This window comes from Castor canadensis, chromosome 10 (genome assembly GCF_047511655.1).
Source record: "Castor canadensis chromosome 10, mCasCan1.hap1v2, whole genome shotgun sequence".
In the NCBI taxonomy this organism is placed as follows: Eukaryota; Metazoa; Chordata; class Mammalia; order Rodentia; family Castoridae; genus Castor; species Castor canadensis.
In genome coordinates, this window is record NC_133395.1 from 96,316,594 (window position 1) to 96,335,637 (window position 19,044).

The 19,044-nt window shown below is 43.2% G+C and overlaps 1 protein-coding gene across 1 annotated transcript; it reads right to left on the reverse strand.

Annotated features, from left to right (window-relative positions):
- Window positions 1-2,744: 2,744 nt before the first annotated feature.
- Window positions 2,745-15,636, reverse strand: LOC141411388 (ubiquitin carboxyl-terminal hydrolase 17-like protein 13). The gene is made up of 4 exons (XM_074042875.1): window positions 15,459-15,636; window positions 11,006-12,385; window positions 3,246-3,823; window positions 2,745-2,843 (listed from the first exon to the last, which is right to left on the reverse strand). Exons 1-4 carry the CDS (start codon window positions 15,634-15,636, stop codon window positions 2,745-2,747), a joined length of 2,235 nt encoding a protein of 744 aa, XP_073898976.1.
- Between the last annotated feature and the right edge of the window lie 3,408 nt (window positions 15,637-19,044).

The window sequence follows — 19,044 nt, forward strand, 5'->3', positions numbered from 1 at the left end:
ATATCAAAGGGTAGGAAAGCTTGAATGACTTCATAAAACTTGGACTCATCCATCACATCCATCAGTGTATGTCTTCCTAGGGGAAGGAGATTCACACACTAGGGCATAGAGTGCTCACTTTCATATTCATTCCTTCCTTCTTTTATTCCTCTCTAAATATACCTCTCTTGTCTACTCTCTCGTCTCCTCTTTTTCTCTTCTCATTCATCTCTCTTGCTCTCTTTCTCTCTCTGTCACTCTCTCTTTCTCTCTCTGTCACTCTCTCTGTCTCTCTCTATCACCTTCCATGACAAACTCTCTCACTTTCAATCTCCGTGTTTCTTAGGACACAAATGATTTGGAACAGTGACATGCCATCTCGGAACGTGTTCGCTGTTATGTATTGTGAGGAATGATTTTTTCCAACCACCACCAAACACAGTTTAGGACTGAATACTGCCACCAGGTCCGCTTCATGCAGATATGTGAACACCTCACCCATGTGGGTAGCCTTACCTCACACTGTGGCTGAGCTCCTTTGGCATCCTGTGTTAATGAACTTGTCATCCACATGCAAACTCTTGTCTTTGATGGTCAGGTTTGCCCTTTTTCTTCATTCCTCATGCACAAAAAACAGGGTGTAACACTTCCCATAAAGCAGGTCAGAAGAGAAACATGGAGATCAATACCCTTAACATTCTTGCTGGCCATGTATTTGCATGGGTTGTGAAAGGTTGTGGTGATAACGACCCCAGTTGGATGGAGCGCCCCTTCCCACCAACTCTGCGGTATCCCCACTATCTCTTCTAACCTCATCCTAGAGAAACTTCTGTTTTCTATCCCTGAATTTAGTGTAAATCTGTCCTGATCCCCTAAGATGCATGAGTCAAAGCTGTTCTCCCTTCCACTCATTATTCCCCCAAATCCATGCCCATAAAGGGATTCAACGAAATAATTTTTATAAATATTGTAGTAAGATATATACATTGTCCAGGAGGCGATTCCTACTAACGATTCCTATTAATTTCATACTGTGCACAATTTACACGACACCCATAATAGCTACTCATCAGGATTCTCCCCAGGACACTGGAAGCAATTGAAGGACTTTTTTTTACTTCTGCATCATATATAAATATGAAGCCCATGTACCATATATGGTCCCCTTAATCTCCTAGGATGCCTTCACACCTCCAACTAGCGAAGCAGCCCAAAACACCTGCTACCCAATTACTTTCCTCCTTGTATAAAATTAATATTCATGTTTATGTTCAAAGTGGTAACTCCCTGTATTCCCTCTGTGGGAGTGCCTTACTTTTGTCTGTTCATCCCTTTCCCTTATTATCCCTTCCCCCTGTACCTCCCACGACCCTCTTTTGAACAGCTGTCAGGACACATTCTACTTTCCTCCACCTTGCCATGTTATGGTACGCAACTTGGCTGATGGTCTATCATTGTCTTTTCTGTTCCCTCCCTCCCTGAGCTCCATACACTTGTTCCACTGGTTCCAAAGTGCTCTACATCTCACTGAGTATATAGTCATAACTCTTTTTGTTCATTAGCTGCTCTTTGCACTCATCTTCTTCTTATGAGACAAAAGATGCCCATCAATGCAGAAACCAAGATTCATTGGCAAAAACACATTTCCTGTGTACATCACTGCATGGATAAGCCAGAGCATTTCCCTCACACCCGTCAGTGCCTGTGATCCTTCATACATATGATTGCAGTCCACACAGGATCACTGCAGGCAGCACTGCATCCTGTGTGTCCCTGGCAAATGCTGACCACAGGGCACTTCTCTCAGCTCACCTGCAACTGCTCAGTGGATATCCAGATGTTGCTGTCAGCATCTCATGTTGGCAAAGCAGAGTGCGTGTGCACATGGGTCTCAGTATTTAGGCAAGTAGACAGGAAGGATTATCTTTTTGTAATCTTTATTTGGTGAGACAAAAAGAAAAGGAAGAACTTAAAACTGCAATACAGAAAATGAAAACATCCTACAAATTAGTAAGTTTTCTGAACCCAAATACCTTTTATGTAAATCTGCTGCACTCCTATCAGCTTCTTAAACTTTAATCGATTTATGTTGAGTGAACTCATCCAATGCAAGGCTCTCACTGACCAGTATCTTTTGACAATTTTATAGCATTCAAAGACATATACTAAAAATGGGCCGTTTCTCAGGGCCTATTCTCTACAGAAAATTACACACCACAGGATATTGAAAAAGAAACCCGAGACATCAAACCAAAAGGTCTATTTTCTGAAACAATTGGTAATGTGTTTTCACATGATCTTTACATAAATGCTTCTCATTTACAGAGATCATGCTCACAAATCCCACTTGCCCTCTCTGGAGCACTCTGACCCTGTTCAGTTGTCTCTTTCCCTGAAGGAGAGCAGTTCATGAAGTGAAATCATGAGAATACAAGGAGAGACTTCTTGCGCTGCTTGTTCTTCCTCTTGTTAGCTCTGGGGCACACACCCACACAAGGAAGGTGGCCAGTGTCCTTGGAACACTGGGCAGGCAGGTAAATTTGCTTTTCAGTGTGATTTTTTCTCATGCCCACCCTGTACTTTGACGGGTGAATCATGATTCCATTGGAAGGCAGGGTGCCTTCTATTTTCCGGATGTTGAATTCAGACTTTGGCCGGTTTTGTTGTTGGAGGATTTTCCACTGGTCTAAGGTGATTTCTTTTGTTGCTGAATCTTCCTTGTGCCCGCAGGATTCTCCAACTTGCATGTTGGACGGTCTGTGAAGCTATCTTTGTTGCGCTCCCATGTCCTGGTCTGCCACCTCCAGGAGACTTTGTTCCTCACAATGAGAGAAACCAATACTGTGTCCATTGAGCTCACTCTTCTGAACATAAAAGAGAACATAAGCTTGCCTATTCAGCACAGATGTAATGCCACAGGGAGTTACCTTGGCATCATCCATTTCATATCAGTGTCCGTTGCCAGCTTTTATGTAACACAAGTAGTGCCCGCTGTGGCAGCTCAACCCAGCATGGACCAGTACAGCATACAGGACATACACAAGTGGTTCTGTGTTCTGGTGAGACATATACGGTTGCATATCAATACACTCTGGGTATTGCACGACCCTGCCGATTTTAACACCCGTGAAATCACAGAACCTTTTCAACACAAGGATAAGAACCTTGGGGACCGTTTTCAAAGTCAGTGTCTTGGTAGCAGGCACTCTACTTAAACAAGTAGCACAATCATAGGCCTCTTCCCCATCCAGATTTTCAGGCTTTACTAAACATTTTAATGCTTCCTGGACACTCTGAGCTGCCTTGATATCCAGACTTATATCCAGATAGGGGTCAAAGGTATCAGAAATGCCATGGCACCGGAGGCACTTGATTTGAGACCTCCAGTATCCTCCAAAGAGCTGACAGACTAGGCTGGTGTTCTCAGCCTGAGGATCCAAATCCTTGTGCCCAGGCAGGCATGAATTCTGCATTGCACCCAAAACGAACATCAGAAACTCATGGGCATCTTCCTGCTTATATTTATGGAAACCAGTCACCAGGGCCCTCAAAGGCTGGATCACCTTCCCAGAGTGCTGGAGAGCTCTTATCATGTGAGCTTGCAAAATACAAATCATGCAGGTGTTCAGTGGACAACAGGTCTGGGAGTGCTCCTGGGACAGCATATAGTTGGCAAGAGGGGCTGTGTATGTCAGACACTGCAGTGTGGCATTCGTGTAGCAGGTGTTCCCCAGGTTCTGCAGCCCAGCACCAACCACATAAGGTTGCTTCCAAGTCACACAGAATTTCTCCTTGGGAGCTTTGTCTGTTGCCAACACACTCTCATGCTTATTAACATCTGCATCTTCCCAAGAGGGCACCCCCTGGGCTAAAGGTCAAAAACACACAAAAGGACTTTTAGCAACAGGACAATTGAAAGTAGAGAATCTGTTTTGGAAACACATAAGACTCAGACTTACCTCTCCAGTGGTGTTGAGCAGCCTCCATTTCTGCAGGAGCAAGAATCCCCAATTTTTCTAGCTGGAACTTCCAGTAAGTGAGGAGTCCTTTTGCCCTCTGAGGAAGTCTCCAATGACTGACCTTTGGAGCGCTTGGCCTTTTTCTATCCCCATTTGCCACGCCCCATCAGTTCACACAAGTTCCACCAATCACCTTCCAGAACTCAATGTTATCTGCTTCAAAGGGCTTGGTCTTTCCTTATCCCTGAGACTTCAAGGTTGTCCCTTCCCCAATTTCTATATCAACAAACACGATCAAGGGGAGACACAATGGTTTACGGACCTCACGCCCAGATCACAATGAGAAAAACCAATCAGTTGCATTTCCTTCTACTGGAAAGAGTATGGGGCAAATTATGGAATTTACAAAGGAAGCCCATACAGTTGGCAAACCCAATGCCACACAGTAAACAAAAATAGTACAATAAAGAAAGGAAAAAATGCAAAGATGAAATAAACCATTAAATAAGCTGGTGGAACTGTGACATTGCCATACTCATATAGGTTTGTGTTAATTATGGGAAATCTAAGTCTGGGAATATTGTGAAGCAGCTGCAGAAAAATGAAAAGGTCTTGATGTAAAGCCCCAATACCATCAAAGAGAAAATGTACAATAGTTTTTGACTATTGAATACACAAAAGAAAAAGTCTTATTGAAACACAGAAAGAGTTATTTTTCAAAAAGCAGTCAAAATTTGAAGCAGATTTTAGTTGAGTTGTGTAAAGAGAGACAGAGGAAGCAAAGTACATTATATGCATGTATGCAGATATCATAGTGAAACCACTCATATTGATCAATTAATGGGCACTAGTAAAAAATACTATGAATGATATGAGAAAGAAAGAAATTCTAAGGCTGGGCACATGGCCAAGCCTCTGCATATTCAGCTCAGGGCCCTGACTTCAAACCCCAAACCATCAAACACATATAGACAAGCTTTTATGAGTTTCTGAGATATTTCTGAACCCATTGTTAAGGGGTTCTTTTCACTTAGTTGTTTCTCTATCTCCGTATTTAATGAACATAAATTCTTCAAGTTGGGAAGTACTTTTAAATTGGTCCAAGTAAACCTGTGAAGAAACTTGTCACACAAACTTTCCATCTCAGAGATTATGAGATTCTATCTGATAGGATTAGGATGATTGCATTAAAGACTTCAGAGAAACTTGTAATGGCATAGGTAGACTGTCTCTCAAAGAAATAACCCCCCACAAAATCACTGGAAAAAACACCCACAAGACAGTACATGTAGATTAGTTAGAACGTTTTCCTTTCTTCTTGGACATCTGGAGTTCCACCATAGCATTGAAAAGAAAGCAACTCTTATTTGCATTTCCTCCAGGATACTGGAGAAAATTCACGTGGGCAAAGTCATCTCCCCAGGGACTTTGAAGAGGCCCAGCAGTGTCACATGATCACCATTATGCATCCCACCTAAGGGAAACATCGTCAATCTCCTAATCTTTCAGCTGCAAATGGTAATGTGGTGTTGTGGCAGTTCTATCATTTCAAGGCATGGGTGTCTACCTCCCTTCTCTACTCATATGGATTTAGTAAGACAAAACAAAAATAGAAAAAAAAAAGCACAAAATGAACAGTTCTGAATCTGAACAGGGAAAACACCAACGCAAAGAAATACCTGAATATTTGCTCTCTTTCGTGTTTTTGAGGCTACTGGACTGAGAACTTTTGCTTTCTTGGCAAGAGGACTACAAGATTCCCAACGGAAATATTCTGGACATTAATCTTCAGCACGCATATGCCGATTTCAATTTCCCCCCAAACCATTTATTTACTTACTTATTGATTGATTTATTTGTTTGTTGGTTTATGTTTAAATTAGGATACATTCCTTGGACACAGGGTATTCATTTTGACAGTTCCATGCATGTTTTCATTTTGCCTCTTACATTACCCCAGGTTTTGTCTAGCTCAACTCCTTCCTAGTCAACTTGGAGCAATTGCAGCATGTTTCCTTCTTATCGTTCCTAATGCTTTTTAATTCCACGGACCACATTCTCTTGCCTGAATCCCCTCCTTTACCATACCTTGTCCCACACTTACACCCTACCACATGCATTATCTATTTTACAGTTATGTAGTTTATACTGAATTTCTAAGTTGAAGTATCCTGCTGGGTTGTAGTTAACTTTGGTCAGTTCCACAGCATTTATTTCTCTTCCTTTAGCCATAACCCAAGCCCTATCCTTCAAGACCTTTGATACATGTTTCAGAAATGTCACGAGTACAGTTGAAAAGACATTTGACAATAATGTGCAATCCAAACCATAACTTCTACAACTGAGCAAAGAAAAGCAAAAAGCAAAGTATGTAAGGCTTAGTGTGAATTCTTTGTGGCCTGTGAAATGCTATCTTAGTTTCAATAAACCATTTCATTTCTTGTTTTACACATTGTGATGGAACTCAGGACTTTGTCTACTTTACAAAATGACTCCATAACTGAGTTACTCAGGATAACTGGGGCTTTTAATGCTGTTGTAGTGGGTTTCTTACCAAAGGTCTAACTCTGTCCCCCAAGGTTTTCTTGCTGTCTCTTGGTAGCCCACGAAGGTCTCTACTTCCAATCGATCTGCCTCAAACTATAAAGAGCTGGGGTTTCAGCTGTGCCCCACCATGCCTAGGTCAGACAAAATAATATTCCACTTAGACCCTACACATACATATCCCCATACTCCTCCCACTCTACTCCAGTCTGAGCCATGTTTTTGAAAACAAACTGGAAAAAGTACTGAATATGAATTCATGTGGCTTCATTGTGTCTGCCAGCATGATTTCAACCTGACAAATTGTAGACACACAGTTTCACACAGGATGCAGATTCCTGGTTGCCTGAGGAAAGGTAAGTGAGAATGGTGACTCCCCAAAACTTTTATGTAGCTTCACCTGACTCCTGTGATTGCAGACATCACCCAATCCACTCATCTTCATCCATAAACCTCACGTAACATAATGTCTCACATCAAAACTTGTGTGACTTCTCTTTACCAACTCTAACCACTAGAAGAAACTTAAATCTATTTTCACTCTTACTAATATGTCTTTATTAAAAAAAAAACCCAAACGAATCAATAAACAACTAATGGTTAAAGGACGGTCAATGAAATACACAAAGCTGTGCAGAATGAGTTGCACCTTTTTCAGTGGTACTGGGGACACAACTCAGGGTCTCATGGTCATGAGGATTTTATGCCATATACTTGAGACATATTTCCAGCCCTAGATTTCAACTACAGAAAATTAACCTAGGAGTTATGACCCCTTCACTCTGCCCAACTGTTTAAAACGTGTATGTGTTTGTATGTGGGTATACATTTGATTGTGTTTCTCTGTATTACAATGTGTATATGGTTTTGTTTTGTGCCTGTCGGGCTGTATGCTCATGTCCTTAAGTGCACTTCCTTCCTAGCAGATCACGACCATGGCTATGGTACAGCTGGAAGGAGAGATAGGGCTGAGCTCTCCAAAGAGCAGCCACCAGCCTCTTCCCAAAGGAGACAGGTAACAGGAAACAGTGCACTCCTTCCTGTGTACTCATATGCGGGGTACATCACCCCTTCAAATAGCCAAATACATCAGCAGAGAAGCTGCCCAAAAATTTCGGTTCCGACTCTTTTACACTTTGGGAATTTTCTGGGAGAGTCTCGACGGCATCCATAGGAACTTGACACACTTGAGTGTCCTTGTTTCCTGCTGCTGGCTTGTAAATATGAAAGCCTCAGGGATTCAGGCTCGATGACATGGGGAACATGCATGTGAACTCACTACTGACTGGGGCTCTCTGTCCCCAGAAGCCCTCTCTGAAGTGCAGATGTAGTTATCAGATCCTGGCCTGGTGAAGCCCTCCTACACCCTGTCCTTCTGTTGTGCATTCTCTGGGGACTCCGTCAAAAGTGCTACATGATCTGCCATCAGTTGTATCTTCCATAATTCAGGGTAGGAGCTGCACTTTACAGGACATGCCTATAGAGGGGGAACTTTGAATACAACCCATCCCTGACGAGTTGATACTCCACGAGAGTTAGTCATCCACGCAACACATCTTCCCACAGCTGAGCTCTGTGACTACAGTGGAAAAACGGGTGTTTAGGTGTGTGAGGGACACAGTGAGGGCACTTCATTGATGCAGGGAACACGGGCCTGGACTCTAAGAGGCTCACAAGACTCACAGAGTCCTGAATATCAGACAAGAAGCAATGGAAGGATGGAAAACCTACACAATTCCTTTTTGACTTAATAGATTCTCTCTCCTCTCCTACATCGCAGCTGCACCAGTGATGGCCCTTCTCTGTTCCCATGTTTGTCTTCCCTCATGTTCTCACTGTGGCAATAAATTAGAAGTGACTTTGCCTCTTTAACGGGTACTGGGTGTAGGCAGTAGATACGAGACAGTTACCATTTCCCATATGATCTTCTTTTTCTCCTTGACCCACAAAATATATACACTGTACTCAAAATCTTCTCTTTGGTGTTTTGTGCTGATTAATGTCCCTACAAATTCATAAAAGGCAGCCCTATGTTAAAAGGTAGACTAATTGGAGTGTTAATATCAAAGGGTAGGAAAGCTTGAATGACTTCATAAAACTTGGACTCATCCATCACATCCATCAGTGTATGTCTTCCTAGGGGAAGGAGATTCACACACTAGGGCATAGAGTGCTCACTTTCATATTCATTCCTTCATTCCTTCCTTCTTTTATTCCTCTCTAAATATACCTCTCTTGTCTACTCTCTCGTCTCCTCTTTTTCTCTTCTCATTTATCTCTCTTGCTCTCTTTCTCTCTCTGTCACTCTCTCTGTTTCTCTCTGTCTCTCTCTATCACCTTCCATGACAAACTCTCTCACTTTCAATCTCCGTGTTTCTTAGGACACAAATGATTTGGAACAGTGACATGCCATCTCGGAACGTGTTCGCTGTTATGTATTGTGAGGAATGATTTTTTCCAACCATCACCAAACACAGTTTAGGACTGAATACTGCCACCAGGTCCTCTTCACGCAGATATGTGAACACCTCACCCATGTGGGTAGCCTTACCTCACACTGTGGCTGAGCTCCTTTGGCATCCTGTGTTAATGAACTTGTCATCCACATGCAAACTCTTGTCTTTGATGGTCAGGTTTGCCCTTTTTCTTCATTCCTCATGCACAAAAAACAGGGTGTAACACTTCCCATAAAGCAGGTCAGAAGAGAAACATGGAGATCAATACCCTTAACATTCTTGCTGGCCATGTATTTGCATGGGTTGTGAAAGGTTGTGGTGATAACGACCCCAGTTGGATGGAGCGCCCCTTCCCACCAACTCTGCGGTATCCCCACTATCTCTTCTAACCTCATCCTAGAGAAACTTCTGTTTTCTATCCCTGAATTTAGTGTAAATCTGTCCTGATCCCCTAAGATGCATGAGTCAAAGCGGTTCTCCCTTCCACTCATTATTCCCCCAAATCCATGCACATAAAGGGATTCAACGAAATAATTTTTATAAATATTGTAGTAAGATATATACATTGTCCAGGAGGCGATTCCTACTAACGATTCCTATTAATTTCATACTGTGCACAATTTACACGACACCCATAATAGCTACTCATCAGGATTCTCCCCAGGACACTGGAAGCAATTGAAGGACTTTTTTTTACTTCTGCATCATATATAAATATGAAGCCCATGTACCATATATGGTCCCCTTAATCTCCTAGGATGCCTTCACACCTCCAACTAGCGAAGCAGCCCAAAACACCTGCTACCCAATTACTTTCCTCCTTGTATAAAATTAATATTCATGTTTATGTTCAAAGTGGTAACTCCCTGTATTCCCTCTGTGGGAGTGCCTTACTTTTGTCTGTTCATCCCTTTCCCTTATTATCCCTTCCCCCTGTACCTCCCACGACCCTCTTTTGAACAGCTGTCAGGACACATTCTACTTTCCTCCACCTTGCCATGTTATGGTACGCAACTTGGCTGATGGTCTATCATTGTCTTTTCTGTTCCCTCCCTCCCTGAGCTCCATACACTTGTTCCACTGGTTCCAAAGTGCTCTACATCTCACTGAGTATACAGTCATAACTCTTTTTGTTCATTAGCTGCTCTTTGCACTCATCTTCTTCTTATGAGACAAAAGATGCCCATCAATGCAGAAACCAAGATTCATTGGCAAAAACACATTTCCTGTGTACATCACTGCATGGATAAGCCAGAGCATTTCCCTCACACCCGTCAGTGCCTGTGATCCTTCATACATATGATTGCAATCCACACAGGATCACTGCAGGCAGCACTGCATCCTGTGTGTCCCTGGCAAATGCTGACCACAGGGCACTTCTCTCAGCTCACCTGCAACTGCTCAGTGGATATCCAGATGTTGCTGTCAGCATCTCATGTTGGCAAAGCAGAGTGGGTGTGCACATGGGTCTCAGTATTTAGGCAAGTAGACAGGAAGGATTATCTTTTTGTAATCTTTATTTGGTGAGACAAAAAGAAAAGGAAGAACTTAAAACTGCAATACAAAAAATGAAAACATCCTACAAATTAGTAAGTTTTCTGAACCCAAATACCTTTTATGTAAATCTGCTGCACTCCTATCAGCTTCTTAAACTTTAATCGATTTATGTTGAGTGAACTCATCCAATGCAAGGCTCTCACTGACCAGTATCTTTTGACAATTTTATAGCATTCAAAGACATATACTAAAAATGGGCCGTTTCTCAGGGCCTATTCTCTACAGAAAATTACACACCACAGGATATTGAAAAAGAAACCCGAGACATCAAACCAAAAGGTCTATTTTCTGAAACAATTTGTAATGTGTTTTCACATGATCTTTACATAAATGCTTCTCCTTTACAGAGATCATGCTCACAAATCCCACTTGCCCTCTCTGGAGCACTCTGACCCTGTTCAGTTGTCTCTTCCCCTGAAGGAGAGCAGTTCATGAAGTGAAATCATGAGAATACAAGGAGAGACTTCTTGCGCTGCTTGTTCTTCCTCTTGTTAGCTCTGGGGCACACACCCACACAAGGAAGGTGGCCAGTGTCCTTGGAACACTGGGCAGGCAGGTAAATTTCCTTTTCAGTGTGATTTTTTCTCATGCCCACCCTGTACTTTGACGGGTGAATCATGATTCCATTGGAAGGCAGGGTGCCTTCTATTTTCCGGATGTTGAATTCAGACTTTGGCCGGTTTTGTTGTTGGAGGATTTTCCACTGGTCTAAGGTGATTTCTTTTGTTGCTGAATCTTCCTTGTGCCCGCAGGATTCTCCAACTTGCATGTTGGATGGTCTGTGAAGCTCTCTTTGTTGCGCTCCCATGTCCTGGTCTGCCACCTCCAGGAGACTTTGTTCCTCACAATGAGAGAAACCAATACTGTGTCCATTGAGCTCACTCTTCTGAACATAAAAGAGGACATAAGCTTGCCTATTCAGCACAGATGTAATGCCACAGGGAGTTACCTTGGCATCATCCATTTCATACCAGTGTCCGTTGCCAGCTTTTATGTAACACAAGTAGTGCCTGCTGTGGCAGCTCAACCCAGCATGGACCAGTACAGCATACAGGACATACACAAGTGGTTCTGTGTTCTGGTGAGACATATACGGTTGCATATCAATACACTCTGGGTATTGCACGACCCTGCCGATTTTAACACCCGTGAAATCACAGAACCTTTTCAACACAAGGATAAGAACCTTGGCGACCGTTTTCAAAGTCAGTGTCTTGGTAGCAGGCACTCTACTTAAACAAGTAGCACAATCATAGGCCTCTTCCCCATCCAGATTTTCAGGCTTTACTAAACATTTTAATGCTTCCTGGACACTCTGAGCTGCCTTGATATCCAGACTTATATCCAGATAGGGGTCAAAGGTATCAGAAATGCCATGGCACCGGAGGCACTTGATTTGAGACCTCCAGTATCCTCCAAAGAGCTGACAGACTAGGCTGGTGTTCTCAGCCTGAGGATCCAAATCCTTGTGCCCAGGCAGGCATGAATTCTGCATTGCACCCAAAACGAACATCAGAAACTCATGGGCATCTTCCTGCTTATATTTATGGAAACCAGTCACCAGGGCCCTCAAAGGCTGGATCACCTTCCCAGAGTGCTGGAGAGCTCTTATCATGTGAGCTTGCAAAATACAAATCATGCAGGTGTTCAGTGGACAACAGGTCTGGGAGTGCTCCTGGGACAGCATATAGTTGGCAAGAGGGGCTGTGTATGTCAGACACTGCAGTGTGGCATTCATGTAGCAGGTGTTCCCCAGGTTCTGCAGCCCAGCACCAACCACATAAGGTTGCTTCCAAGTCACACAGAATTTCTCCTTGGGAGCTTTGTCTGTTGCCAACACACTCTCATGCTTATTAACATCTGCATCTTCCCAAGAGGGCACCCCCTGGGCTAAAGGTCAAAAACACACAAAAGGACTTTTAGCAACAGGACAATTGAAAGTAGAGAATCTGTTTTGGAAACACATAAGACTCAGACTTACCTCTCCAGTGGTGTTGAGCAGCCTCCATTTCTGCAGGAGCAAGAATCCCCAATTTTTCTAGCTGGAACTTCCAGTAACTGAGGAGTCCTTTTTCCCTCTGAGGAAGTCTCCAATGACTGACCTTTGGAGCGCTTGGCCTTTTTCTATCCCCATTTGCCACGCCCCATCAGTTCACACAAGTTCCACCAATCACCTTCCAGAACTCAATGTCATCTGCTTTAAAGGGCTTGGTCTTTCCTTATCCCTGAAACTTCAAGGTTGTCCCTTCCCTAATTTCTATATCAACAAACACGATCAAGGGGAGACACAATAACCCAAGCCCTATCCTTCAAGACCTTTGATACATGTTTCAGAAATGTCACGAGTACAGTTGAAAAGACATTTGACAATAATGTGCAATCCAAACCATAACTTCTACAACTGAGCAAAGAAAAGCAAAAAGCAAAGTATGTAAGGCTTAGTGTGAATTCTTTGTGGCCTGTGAAATGCTATCTTAGTTTCAATAAACCATTTCATTTCTTGTTTTACACATTGTGATGGAACTCAGGACTTTGTCTACTTTACAAAATGACTCCATAACTGAGTTACTCAGGATAACTGGGGCTTTTAATGCTGTTGTAGTGGGTTTCTTACCAAAGGTCTAACTCTGTCCCCCAAGGTTTTCTTGCTGTCTCTTGGTAGCCCACGAAGGTCTCTACTTCCAATCGATCTGCCTCAAACTATAAAGAGCTGGGGTTTCAGCTGTGCCCCACCATGCCTAGGTCAGACAAAATAATATTCCACTTAGACCCTACACATACATATCCCCATACTCCTCCCACTCTACTCCAGTCTGAGCCATGTTTTTGAAAACAAACTGGAAAAAGTACTGAATATGAATTCATGTGGCTTCATTGTGTCTTCCAGCATGATTTCAACCTGACAAATTGTAGACACACAGTTTCACACAGGATGCAGATTCCTGGTTGCCTGAGGAAAGGTAAGTGAGAATGGTGACTCCCCAAAACTTTTATGTAGCTTCACCTGACTCCTGTGATTGCAGACATCACCCAATCCACTCATCTTCATCCATAAACCTCACGTAACATAATGTCTCACATCAAAACTTGTGTGACTTCTCTTTACCAACTCTAACCACTAGAAGAAACTTAAATCTATTTTCACTCTTACTAATATGTCTTTATTAAAAAAAAAACCCAAACGAATCAATAAACAACTAATGGTTAAAGGACGGTCAATGAAATACACAAAGCTGTGCAGAATGAGTTGCACCTTTTTCAGTGGTACTGGGGACACAACTCAGGGTCTCATGGTCATGAGGATTTTATGCCATATACTTGAGACATATTTCCAGCCCTAGATTTCAACTACAGAAAATTAACCTAGGAGTTATGACCCCTTCACTCTGCCCAACTGTTTAAAACGTGTATGTGTTTGTATGTGGGTATACATTTGATTGTGTTTCTCTGTATTACAATGTGTATATGGTTTTGTTTTGTGCCTGTCGGGCTGTATGCTCATGTCCTTAAGTGCACTTCCTTCCTAGCACATCACGACCATGGCTATGGTACAGCTGGAAGGAGAGATAGGGCTGAGCTCTCCAAAGAGCAGCCACCAGCCTCTTCCCAAAGGAGACAGGTAACAGGAAACAGTGCACTCCTTCCTGTGTACTCATATGCGGGGTACATCACCCCTTCAAATAGCCAAATACATCAGCAGAGAAGCTGCCCAAAAATTTCGGTTCCGACTCTTTTACACTTTGGGAATTTTCTGGGAGAGTCTCGACGGCATCCATAGGAACTTGACACACTTGAGTGTCCTTGTTTCCTGCTGCTGGCTTGTAAATATGAAAGCCTCAGGGATTCAGGCTCGATGACATGGGGAAAATGCATGTGAACTCACTACTGACTGGGGCTCTCTGTCCCCAGAAGCCCTCTCTGAAGTGCAGATGTAGTTATCAGATCCTGGCCTGGTGAAGCCCTCCTACACCCTGTCCTTCTGTTGTGCATTCTCTGGGGACTCCGTCAAAAGTGCTAGATGATCTGCCATCAGTTGTATCTTCCAAAATTCAGGGTAGGAGCTGCACTTTATAGGACATGCCTATAGAGGGGGAACTTTGAATAAAACCCATCCCTGACGAGTTGATACTCCACGAGAGTTAGTCATCCACGCAACACATCTTCCCACAGCTGAGCTCTGTGACTACAGTGGAAAAACGGGTGTTTAGGTGTGTGAGGGACACAGTGAGGGCACTTCATTGATGCAGGGAACACGGGCCTGGACTCTAAGAGGCTCACAAGACTCACAGAGTCCTGAATATCAGACAAGAAGCAATGGAAGAATGGAAAACCTACACACTTCCTGTTTGACTTAATAGATTCTCTCTCCTCTCCTACATCGCAGCTGCACCAGTGATGTCCCTTCTCTGTTCCCATGTTTGTCTTCCCTCATGTTCTCACTGTGGCAATAAATTAGAATTGACTTTGCCTCTTTAACGTGTACTGGGTGTAGGCAGTAGATACGAGACAGTTACCATTTCCCATATGATCTTCTTTTTCTCCTTGACCCACAAAATATATACACTGTACTCAAAATCTTCTCTTTGGTGTTGTGTGCTGATTAATGTCCCTACAAATTCATAAAAGGCAGCCCTATGTTAAAAGGTAGACTAATTGGAGTGTTAATATCAAAGGGTAGGAAAGCTTGAATGACTTCATAAAACTTGGACTCATCCATCACATCCATCAGTGTATGTCTTCCTAGGGGAAGGAGATTCACACACTAGGGCATAGAGTGCTCACTTTCATATTCATTCCTTCATTCCTTCCTTCTTTTATTCCTCTCTAAATATACCTCTCTTGTCTACTCTCTAGTCTCCTCTTTTTCTCTTCTCATTTATCTCTCTTGCTCTCTTTCTCTCTCTGTCACTCTCTCTGTTTCTCTCTGTCTCTCTCTATCACCTTGCATGACAAACTCTCTCACTTTCAATCTCCGTGTTTCTTAGGACACAAATGATTTGGAACAGTGACATGCCATCTCGGAACGTGTTCGCTGTTATGTATTGTGAGGAATGATTTTTTCCAACCACCACCAAACACAGTTTAGGACTGAATACTGCTACCAGGTCCTCTTCACGCAGATATGTGAACACCTCACCCATGTGGGTAGCCTTACCTCACACTGTGGCTGAGCTCCTTTGGCATCCTGTGTTAATGAACTTGTCATCCACATGCAAACTCTTGTCTTTGATGGTCAGGTTTGCCCTTTTTCCTCATTCCTCATGCACAAGAAACAGGGTGTAACACTTCCCATAAAGCAGGTCAGAAGAGAAACATGGAGATCAATACCCTTAACATTCTTGCTGGCCATGTATTTGCATGGGTTGTGAAAGGTTGTGGTGATAACGACCCCAGTTGGATGGAGCGCCCCTTCCCACCAACTCTGCGGTATCCCCACTATCTCTTCTAACCTCACCCTAGAGAAACGTCTGTTTTCTATCCCTGAATTTAGTGTAAATCTGTCCTGATCCCCTAAGATGCATGAGTCAAAGCTGTTCTCCCTTCCACTCATTATTCCCCCAAATCCATGCACATAAAGAGATTCAACGAAATAATTTTTATAAATATTGTAGTAAGATATATACATTGTCCAGGAGGCGATTCCTACTAACGATTCCTATTAATTTCATACTCTGCACAATTTACACGGCACCCATATTAGCTACTCCTCAGGATTCTCCCCAGGACACTGGAAACAATTGAAGGACTTTTTTTTACTTCTGCATCATGTATAAATATGAAGCCCATGTACCATCTATGGTCCCCTTAATCTCCTAGGATGCCTTCACACCTCCTACTAGTGAAGCAGCCCAAAACACCTGCTACCCAATTACTTTCCTCCTTGTATAAAATTAATATTCATGTTTATGTTCAAAGTGGTAACTCCTTGTATTCCCTCTGTGGGAGTGCCTTGCTTTTGTCTGTTCATCCCTTTCCCTTATTATCCCTTCCGACTGTACCTCCCACGACCCTCTTTTGAACAGCTGTCAGGACACATTCTACTTTCCTCCACCTTGCCATGTTATGGTACGCAACTTTGCTGATGGTCTATCATTGTCTTTTCTGTTCCCTCCCTCCCTGAGCTCCATACACTTGTTCCACTGGTTCCAAAGTGCTCTACATCTCACTGAGTATACAGTCATAACTCTTTTTGTTCATTAGCTGCTCTTTGCACTCATCTTCTTCTTATGAGACAAAAGATGCCCATCAATGCAGAAACCAAGATTCATTGGCAAAAACACATTTCCTGTGTACATCACTGCATGGATAAGCCAGAGCATTTCCCTCACACCCGTCAGTGCCTGTGATCCTTCATACATATGATTGCAGTCCACACAGGATCACTGCAGGCAGCACTGCATCCTGTGTGTCCCTGGCAAATGCTGACCACAGGGCACTTCTCTTAGCTCACCTGCAACTGCTCAGTGGATATCCAGATGCTGCTGTCAGCATCTCATGTTGGCAAATCTGAGTGGGTGTGCACATGGGTCTCAGTATTTAGGCAAGTAGACAGGAAGGATTATCTTTTTGTAATCTTTATTTGGTGAGACAAAAAGAAAAGGAAGAACTTAAAACTGCAATACAAAAAATGAAAACATCCTACAAATTAGTAAGTTTTCTGAACCCAAATACCTTTTATGTAAATCTGCTGCACTCCTATCAGCTTCTTAAACTTTAACCGATTTATATTGAGTGAACTCATCCAATGCAAGGCTCTCACTGACCATTATCTTTTGACAATTTTATAGCATTCAAAGACATATACTAAAAATGGGCCGTTTCTCAGGGCCTATTCTCTACAGAAAATTACACACCACAGGATATTGAAAAAGAAACCCGAGACATCAAACCAAAAGGTCTATTTTCTGAAACAATTGGTAATGTGTTTTCACATGATCTTTACATAAATGCTTCTCATTTACAGAGATCATGCTCACAAATCCCACTTGCCCTCTCTGGAGCACTCTGACCCTGTTCAGTTGTCTCTTCCCCTGAAGGAGAGCAGTTCATGAAGTGAAATCATGAGAATACAAGGAGAGACTTCTTGCGCTGCTTGTTCTTCCTCTTGTTAGCTCTGGGGCACACACCCACACAAGGAAGGTGGCCAGTGTCCTTGGAACACTGGGCAGGCAGGTAAATTTCCTTTTCAGTGTGATTTTTTTCTCATGCCCACCCTGTACTTTGATGGGTGAATCATGATTCCATTGGAAGGCAGGGTGCCTTCTATTTTCCGGATGTTGAATTCAGACTTTGGCCGGTTTTGTTGTTGGAGGATTTTCCACTGGTCTAAGGTGATTTCTTTTGTTGCTGAATCTTCCTTGTGCCCGCAGGTTTCTCCAACTTGCATGTTGGACGGTCTGTGAAGCTCTCTTTGTTGCGCTCCCATGTCCTGGTCTGCCACCTCCAGGAGACTTTGTTCCTCACAATGAGAGAAACCAATACTGTGTCCATTGAGCTCACTCTTCTGAACATAAAAGAGGACATAAGCTTGCCTATTCAGCACAGATGTAATGCCACAGGGAGTTACCTTGGCATCATCCATTTCATACCAGTGTCCGTTGCCAGCTTTTATGTAACACAAGTAGTGCCCGCTGTGGCAGCTCAACCCAGCATGGACCAGTACAGCATACAGGACATACACAAGTGGTTCTGTGTTCTGGTGAGACATATACGGTTGCATATCAATACACTCTGGGTATTGCACGACCCTGCCGATTTTAACACCCGTGAAATCACAGAACCTTTTCAACACAAGGATAAGAACCTTGGGGACCGTTTTCAAAGTCAGTGTCTTGGTAGCAGGCACTCTACTTAAACAAGTACCACAATCATAGTCCTCTTCCCCATCCAGATTTTCAGGCTTTACTAAACATTTTAATGCTTCCTGGACACTCTGAGCTGCCTTGATATCCAGACTTATATCCAGATAGGGGTCAAAGGTATCAGAATTGCCATGGCAATGGAGGCACTTGATTTGAGACCTCCAGTATCCTCCAAAGAGCTGACAGACTAGGCTGGTGTTCTCAGCCTGAGGATCCAAATCCTTGTGCCCAGGCAGGCATGAATTCTGCATTGCACCCAAAACGAACATCAGAAACTCATGGGCATCTTAATGCTTATATTTATGGAAACCAGTCACCAGGGCCCTCAAAGGCTGGATCACCTTCCCAGAGTGCTGGAGAGCTCTTATCATGTGAGCTTGCAAAATACAAATCATGCAGGTGTTCAGTGGACAACAGGTCTGGGAGTGCTCCTGGGACAGCATATAGTTGGCAAGAGGGGCTGTGTATGTCAGACACTGCAGTGTGGCATTCATGTATCAGGTGTTCCCCAGGTTCTGCAGCCCAGCACCAACCACATAAGGTTGCTTCCAAGTCACACAGAATTTCTCCTTGGGAGCTTTGTCTGTTGCCAACACACTCTCATGCTTATTAACATCTGCATCTTCCCAAGAGGGCACCCCCTGGGCTAAAGGTCAAAAACACACAAAAGGACTTTTAGCAACAGGA

Excerpts from the sequence above, each read along its gene's own strand:
- LOC141411388 (XM_074042875.1), bottom strand. The coding sequence starts at position 15,636 with ATGGGTGAGGTGTTCACATATCTGCGTGAAGAGGACCTGGTAGCAGTA. Across the intron at positions 3,824-11,005 it reads TGGCCACCTTCCTTGTGTGG|ATGCAGATGTTAATAAGCAT; the intron begins GTGTGTGCCCCA and ends CCTCTTGGGAAG. Across the intron at positions 2,844-3,245 it reads AGGAAGCATTAAAATGTTTA|AAGAGTGAGCTCAATGGACA; the intron begins GTAAAGCCTGAA and ends TTTTATGTTCAG.